General features: G+C 38.7%; 1 protein-coding gene across 1 annotated transcript; it reads left to right on the forward strand.

Annotated features, from left to right (window-relative positions):
* Positions 1-8038: 8038 nt before the first annotated feature.
* LOC138026456 (P2X purinoceptor 7-like) lies at positions 8039-8697 on the forward strand. Its single transcript, XM_068873821.1, has one exon. The coding sequence runs from the start codon at positions 8054-8056 to the stop codon at positions 8570-8572; it is 519 nt and encodes a 172-aa protein (XP_068729922.1). The 5' UTR covers positions 8039-8053; the 3' UTR covers positions 8573-8697.
* Positions 8698-8808: the final 111 nt, after the last annotated feature.

Consider the following 8808-nt stretch of genomic DNA (forward strand, 5'->3'; position numbering starts at 1 on the left):
GTTATATGATTAACTTTATATAGCATTTACATATGTCTGGTTCTACAAGGGTGGGTAATCTTAGCTTTGCCCTGATTTTTTTGGGCAGTGCTTGTCATTGACGACAAGGCTAAAATTTGTCCAACAGTTTATGCTGTTTTTCAGTCAACAATTCCTCTTTTCACCTATCTCCTATTTTCTCTAAGTATTTCATTGCATCATCTTGCTGTCTCTTAGCAGAGTCAAGCATCATTGTGGCTGCATTAGTAACACTTTGTTGACAGTTGTTGCCAAAACATGAGCTTGATTGTAATGGTTACCACTCTAATAAGGCTGGAAAGAACTATAAAGACAAAGATACAACCGTCTTTAAGGAGATGACATATTAATAAAACACCTACTTTTCGTTGAAATTGGATTGAATTACTTGCCTCCTTACATTAATTCCACATGGCAGCTGCACAAGTATGCAAATGGCCTCCCAGAAAACACTGACAAAGTCTGGGCACGAATTTCAGAAGGTTATCATTCAAACAGGCTACAAATTCTCCGCATTTTTTTGGACAGAAAGCTTTCTTGTTTTGGAAGAATTTTATCTCAAATATTTCAAAATGTTTCCCTGCACTAAGAAAAACCCTCAAAACTAGGAAAAAAAATAGGAATTTCTTGAAAAAATAGGAGAAAATAGGAAGCAAGCCAAAAAATAAGGAAAAATAGAAAAAAAAGGAACTTGACGCCCTGATATGTGTATAATAAAGATATCACTGGAGGCTTCATAGCACATTTTTGTCTGGAAATAAAATTGCACTTTTTACTTTGATCAACATTGCACAAATAATCTTCACAAGTTGCACAATCACCAGTGAAGCAATATTCCCTTGAGTGAGGAAAGTAATGTGAATTTACTTAAGTTTTTCATTCCTTTGCTTATAGCATGATGTGCCTTAGTGTAGCCACCCAACAAACTTTTTTACAAGTTTAATAGCCAACCAGAGAGCGAAAACTTCTATGATCAGTAATACCGTCTCCTTTCAATGCTAAAAACATCACGAAACTGTTGATCTCATTTGAAAACAAAGTTGTGGTGTTTGCAGCAAGATACAGAGCAAACTAACTTGTGAAAAAGTTTGTTGGGTAGTTACACCAAGTGTGTCGAGCTATAGAGATTGGCATAAAAATACTTGCATCACTTTATCAACAAATCAGACAAAACCAAGTTTTTTCGAGTTTTGTACTGGCTATGGGTAATTGCTTTGAGTTATGAATGGTTGAATGGCTTGTAAGGGACCAATTATTTTGCGAGAGGCTTGCAAAACACAATAAGCCACAGTTACAGCTGTGTGGATCAGTTATTTACAAATTTATTGTCATTTGACACATTCAATTTCATAAATTTATTTTCTTTTTTTTGGTTAATTTCTTTAGCCTTTCACTTTCCATTCTTTCTTTCAACTTTTCTCAATTCTTCTTCCTCTTGCTTTTTTTTTTCATCTGGGCTTCTGAAATGTATTAAATTTTTAAGACCAAAAATTCCTTAAGTGTTTCCTTTTGTAATGATAAAACCAAATCAGGAAAAACTGAATTGGCGAAAGCAAGCTACCTTTTCTTCTCCTTTTGACATTTTCACACAATGAACAACTGTGCTTCTTCAAACATAGAAAAACGAATATATTTGGCTTGCAGATTAAGCCAATTGCCTTGAAAATAACATTTACTAAAACCCGATAAATAAATGCACTACCTTTGTTTTGGCATTCCGCAAGAAACAAAATACGTTTTAACCATTGAGCTGGAAAATTGACATACGGGCAGCAAAATTCCCATGCTTTTTGAGGACGCCTCTGGTCAACACAGCATCAAATAAAGAGCGGGAAATTTGTGGTAAAAAAATGTCTGACAAAAGAGAACACTTGATCAAAATATTCGCAATTGACAGCTCGAAAATCTGTTGATCAATTTAACTTACAGTGACGTTCGACACATTCAAATATGACAGTATAGAGTAAGCAATGTACACCTTGACGTTGTCCTGTCAACAATTTACTACCGTAAATAGAGTATCATAGACTTTGAGTTAACCATTTAACGCTCATAGGGCCGTTGTTAAATAATCGTCACAATATTTCATCAATGAAACAAATAAACTACACAAAAAAATTAAAAATAACTTGAGGCAACTGTCAAAATTCTCCGCTAGGTTGGTGGAAAGCACCAATAGTCAGTACTGCCGTGTCTAGTGTGTTATACAAAACCATAACGCGGTGAAACCTCGAAATCGCCAGAAAAAACTCCACTCTCATACAATCGAGATTGGTCCAAACTGAATCCAGGTGTGTAATATTCTTTTGAGTGTAAGGGCTTAATGGACAGCATTCCTTGATGAGCAGAGCTAGGAGAATGAGAAACAAGTGTTGTTCTGACAGATCCTTCCTGTCACCATCCATAAACTCTACTTCTGAGCCACTTCACTGGTGAAAAAGGTCCAATATAAACATTTCCACTCGACAAACGCATTCTGTTGAAAACAATAAGATTTTTTAATGTAAAATTGGACTGAGGCCACCCTATCAATTTTGAGCGATTGCAAACAACATGTAGACAAAGACTGTCAAGTGCGAAGTCATGCTTTTAGTAAAACGTCGAGAAAAAACTGCTAACTATTTAAGTTTCCAATACAACAGGAAAAACAGAACTTACCAGTATATCAGCTTGTTTCCAACGATGACCTTTGCAGCGCAATTGACACACATACCGTCAAAAGTTATAAGAAATAGAAAAAAAAAGTAACTGCAGATTGAAAAACTTTGCTCTCACATGATGGAACGGAAAACACAATTACAACCAGCGGACTAATCTCAAAATCTACTGCTGCAAAGTTATAGTGTGGGCTTCAAGTGGATCTGGCAGCCCAGGAATGAAGTGCTTGTGTTGGGGGCACTGTGATCTTCCGTTTTAAATTTTGGGGGTCCCCATTCACCTTGGCCACAGACTCTTTCCTGGTTTCCTTGACTTCACCAATAGCTGTGTTTACGTCTTGGTGTCAGTCGCGCAGGAACACTCGAAGAATGAATGTAAGTGTTGGTGACTGCAAACTGTACTTCTTTAGATATCACAATTGTCGCCTTTAATGGGGGAGAGGTACAAAGAAGCCACTGGTTTTACTAAGCCTCCGTTGCATGTTCTGACTGAAGAAAAGATATTGCTTGACTCGAACAATGAACAAGAGTTGTTGCATGTTGTCTTGCTGCCTTGTGATGCCTACAACAATAGTCATCAATCGCACTTGATTGGTACATCAAAAGAGACTGAGGAGTATCCGGTCCACCTAGAAAAAGATTTGGCTTCTTCCCTTTATTAGGACCATGCAAACGAGGAAGACAAATTAAAAATGAAGAAGCAAGGTTATCAGTTATTAACAAGGAAGTAATGCAAGCGGCTGAGTTAGAGAGTCCTTGCTTATCTAGGTCATCCTATGTTCTCACAGAACGGCAACAGGATGTGATTTTTGCATTAATCAAAGTAAGACATACCAACATACAAAACATAAAAGTCCCCCAAAATGTTCCACGTCAAGAGAAGAAAGTCCCGCCAAAATTTGGAAGCAGAGACATATCGTCATTTTATGAGAATTCCCTGCAATCAGACTCGTCAATTTCTTTAAATTCAAGCTTCACTGCTCACAGCTGCTTGTTTGAGTGGAAAAAAAATGGTGGAAGAGAAAGTAAAGTATTTGATGAACTTCTCCCTGAAGAGTTGTGGATGCAGCGAGTACACATGATGTCTGTACCTGACTGGTTGATGCTACTTTCCAAGCTTCAATAAAGGAAATTTATTCCCACAAAGAATCAATGAATTTATGTGGCTTGCTACGTGAGTTAATGTTTGATTAGTAGGGATCAGTTTACATACGGGATTCTTAGTGCTGAATATTTAATCAAGGCAGGCTAGATTTCAGGCCTCTTTTTCTCCAGCTTCAGTAGGAAAACGTTTTTTTGCTGTCTTTGGACGTAATGTGTCTCCTAACATCTCACCAACATTCATTTAGTGATATTTTGCTCCTAGCGAGCGGTTTTAAAGTTTTACTTTCATTCATCGCTGCGGAAAATCCAAGATGGCTGCCTCAGCTAAACCAAGTGCTCTTGTGTTTGGGCATTCATTTGTGCGCCATTTCGGCGAATTCATAGACAATAGCCTGCCAAGTGATCTTTATCGTCGGGATTGGCAGCTTGTTCATATGTGTGAAGTCGAGATTTTTGGTACAGGAGGGCGTACTGTCAAAAAAAATGATTAATTTCGACCTGGACGTGATTAGAGGCACTGCCCCCAATGTTGTAGTTCTAGAGATGGTATCCAACGATGCTTGCAAGAAGGATAGCGACACGGACACGATTGCGTCGTCGCTAGTAGCGTTAATGGAATTACTGATCAGTGAATGCAAGCTGCAATTTATCATGGTATGACAGATTCTCCTGAGGAAACATCCACCCTTCAAGGAGTGTAATGACCGCGTTCACCAGATTAACGGGCTAGTGAACGAAGCGTTACTGCATATTAAACAAGCCAACAATTCAATTCTTTTTCCGTTGTGGGTGCGTGTGGATTTAACTCACCCTTAGGGTTTGCACTGCAATAACTTAATTGTTATGCTACTATGGGTGCATGTGGAGTAATGTCACCCTGGACGGTCTGCCCTACAATACTTTATAGTTTTCTGTTAGGGGTGCGTGTGAATTAAATTCACCCTTAAGGTTTGCACTGCAATAACTTAATTGTTAAGCAACTATGGGTGCATGTGGAGTAATGTCACCCTGGACTGTCTGCCCTACAATTCTTTATAGTTTTATAGTTTTCTGTTAGGGGTGCGTGTGGATTAAAGTCACCCTTGTGTTAAGGGCGGTCAGGAGCCTGGCTGGTCAGCAGGGGTCATGGAAAATTGCAGCAGGAGCATTGCTCTTGGTCATTCATGACCAGGTTCTGCTGTTGCATCATCTGGTATGCCTATGACACTGCCTGAGGTGTTATAGTAAGCCGCTGTAATGTGCACATGGCAGTGGTAGTCACGGCTCTTCTCTGGCCTGTTTTCCTGCACCATTTGTTCTGTTCTCTTGTAGTCAGTTTAATTCGAAATTTTGCGCTTGTGTCCCGTTTCTTTTTCTTTCAATTTGTATGGCCTGTCCACTAGTTTCTTTGATGATGCCTTTCGACAGTACGATTTTATATCATTGATATTTGTTTTGTTTATTTGTTGATATGTGTTTCATTATTATCTTGCTGTCACTATTTATTTACACCATTGACTTTTACATTGCCAGTCATGGTGTCTCTATTATTGGAGTTACTGTAGTAATTTTGTGCAGTCACGAGCACTTGTTGAGTTATTATTATTATTATTATTATTATTATTATTATTATTATTATCATTATCATTATTATTATTATTGTCACTATTTATTTACACCATTGACTGTTACATTGCCAGTTATGGTGGCTTTTACACTCCCCTTATAGGAGTTATCATGTGCATTCACAGTGGTGGATCCAGGGGGAGGGTCCGGGGGGTCCCCTATCAGACCTGACGCTTACAACTTTGAAACTGAAATTATTACATCGACAGGATCATGTATCACTTTTTAACTGTCTGATTTTTTTAATGAAGCGTGAGTGGCATTTTTCCACTAAACTAAATGCCAGGGATATTCAAAAATGTAATTGTTTTTGGGTACCCTCTTATGATCTGTTCGCCTCTGCTCGCAAAGCAGGAGGAACACATAGTCATCTCTACTTTCCCAGCTGGTCGACAATTATGGCGACAATTCGGCCAATAACCACGTTCTTTCAAGCAGTGAAATCCAGTGAAATTGAAAATGAGACAGTTAACGGTGTAGAAGCTGAAGCTGAAGCCATGGAATTTGAAAACGGTGAGCGTTATTTTGTGCTTTTGTTACTGACTGCGGTTTAGACAAAATGCATAAGTAAACATTTGTACGTTTGTTGTTTTAGTTGAGCTTTCTGATGTTGATGCCGAAGTCTTAGTGGAAGGTCCAGTTTCAAGTGGTATTATGGAAGGTAAATACTGCATTGAAATTTTTGGCTAAGGTACATAAAATTAAATATCTAAACAAGCCTGAGGAAAACAAAACCGATGCAGGCAATTATTTACAGACCCGGCTTCTGAAAATAACTCAGTATTAAAACATTGTAACATATTTTACTGCATTTAGGAACAAATAACGTTGCTTTACATCAGCATCATGTTTACCTTAATATTATTTCATCATTCTTGTGTGGTTTCTCGAAAATGTTCTACATTTTCACTTCACACTTAAGATCCAAATACGGCATTTTGTAGTGCCGCTCGGGCTTGTGCTTGCTTTGCGAAACGTGCATTTCATCGGTCTCACATACACGTAAACTTGACCGCGTTTAAAACGAAACAAAATAGAAAATAAATAGAAAAAATGTACGGACGGCTTACGTCTACGGAGAAAGTTGAATGTGGTTCAACTCTTAGTTTCCGCAAATGCAAGGCATCACACACGAAAAGCCAGTAAAATTATGCGACAGTGGAAATCCACTTTTAATTTCTTATTATTTCTGTTATTTTTGCTTTGGTCAAATAACATGACAATCTCAGTTAAGTTTTGTTATCGAAGCAAATCTATTCCGTAATTTTTTTCAGCTTGTCAGTGTTCAGTTTTTATATCACAGTCTGTTAAAAATCAATCTGACGATTTCTCAATAAACGACTTCCTTGGTTTATAGGTGTTTCCCAATTTTCTTCCACTGATCAGCATGTTGTATCCTACTTTGATGTTGGGACATCGTAAGTGGCAAAGTTGATCCAAGAACTCTTCAGTCATACGAAAAAATTTAATACCTTAAGAACCATTTCACTCCCCCTCCTTCATACACAGGCTTTTTCTCCAAGACTGTGGTTAAAGGGGCTAGGTCACGCTGTGAGTCTGCGCACTGAGTCCGTTTTATCCGTCATCATGCATGTCAATTTCCAATTGTTTGCTATTGTTAAACATATCACGTTGCGAGTAAAGTGTCACCCGACGTCGATTTTGGTTGCTTGAAGGTATTCGGCTCGTAACGAATGGTGCTCGCTATTCTGGGATTCGATTTATGCAATACTAGTAGAAGGGAATGGAAGGTCAGGCGAGTTTGCAGTCTGGTGGCATTGCTGGAACTTCACGTGTAGAATCGGACGATAATTCGCCGCCTTCGCTTTCGGTAAGATAATGAATGTTATGGTTTTAAAGCTTTATTTTGTACCCCACTTCACATGCATGTGATTTCTTTAAAATTTCAGAGTCGTACTTCTTGTAAGTGTAAAAGTATGTGCTCCAGAAAGCAAACGGCAAATGGAAGAGGCTGTCCTTGTAAAGGCGAAAACCTGTTGTGTTCGCCGGCGTGTAAATGTGGCACCCGAAATAAACCTTGCCAAAACAGAGTAAGCTTATGAGTAACATATGTCTTTTGTATTATCTTTTCTATTTGCGAATAAAGCTCTGAAATGTTTCCGTGTTACTGTCTTTTTTTTCTTCGTGCTTGAATTCACGCCTGAAAGATCTTTTGACCAGTTGTGTATACAATTTGCATAAATATGCGCTTGTGAAGAAGATAAAGTAGACAATATTCCCTCCGGCATTCTCCTAGAAAATGTTGTTTCAAGTACCAGTTATAAGGTGTTGTACTGCTCTTCACAGGAAAGAAATTCTTGTGAGACTTCAGTTTCAAATCGTCCTGTACCCACAGCGTCGCCTGCACCTTCTCGACCAACCGAAGAAGAAGAGCGAAATAGAGAAAATGAAAGAGTGAAGGTGAAACAAAAATCATTCTTATATCCCCAGATATTACTTTGACGTTCTTAGTCTAGGAAAGTGTATGAAAAAATTGCTTGTGAAAATTTTCTAATCCTAATGCAGTGACATTGGGATTAGTAAATGAACCTGTATTGAGTAAATACAGATTTAGTCAAACCCTTCTCCAGCAGGAGTTCCTCAAAACCCTCGATGCTGAGATGGTGCTAAAGTTATGCACTCGGGCACTGCAGAGGGGAATAGGCAGTATGGATTACATCGATACACTTCTTCTAATGGAGGACGCAGTCGAAGACGGCGATAGGGAGGTCAACAATTCTGAAGAAAGTAATGGAAATCCACATTGCAGTGAAGGCCATCAGACCACACAACCGGAAGCTGGACAGCAACTGCCGCCTGCTTGGCGAACGTCAGAACCTCCTCCACAGTGGTGTAAATGTGGTAACTGCAGGGTCATGTCGCAGGAGATTGAGAACATTTGTTGTAAAAAAAGGAAATGTGTTACAGAACATGCAAGGTTTCAAAAAGTCTGCCTGGATGCTGATGTTCTGGAATTGTGCATCAAAAACCGTGCAGATATAAGAAATGATAGAGAAGACAATAGCACGAGAACGTTTCGCAAAGCGGCTTACAGGCAATTTATTTTAGATAAATATGGCCATCTGGGCAAAGGTAAAAGAAAGGTTGCTCCCTCGTGTGTTGTCTGGTGTGTTAGGCACCATTACCCAGCAAGTACTGGTCTTTATATGGGGTTTAGGTCACATTAAGGAAATCATGGCTGGCCACACATACTTCAGATGCAAAACTATTGACTCGATACTATTTTGAAATTGATCTTTCTGCAAAAAACTAATTTCGCAAACAAAAGTCTGCCCTGCTTCACTTTTACCAATTATAAAGTTTGAACACAATTTAAAAGTTGTGCATGCATGTTCTTGGCTGCATATTGAAGTGCCTATCACCTCAACACACTTTTCCAATATATTTATTCTCCGAAATCATC

This window comes from Montipora capricornis, chromosome 12 (genome assembly GCF_036669925.1).
Source record: "Montipora capricornis isolate CH-2021 chromosome 12, ASM3666992v2, whole genome shotgun sequence".
Taxonomy (NCBI): domain Eukaryota; kingdom Metazoa; phylum Cnidaria; class Anthozoa; order Scleractinia; family Acroporidae; genus Montipora; species Montipora capricornis.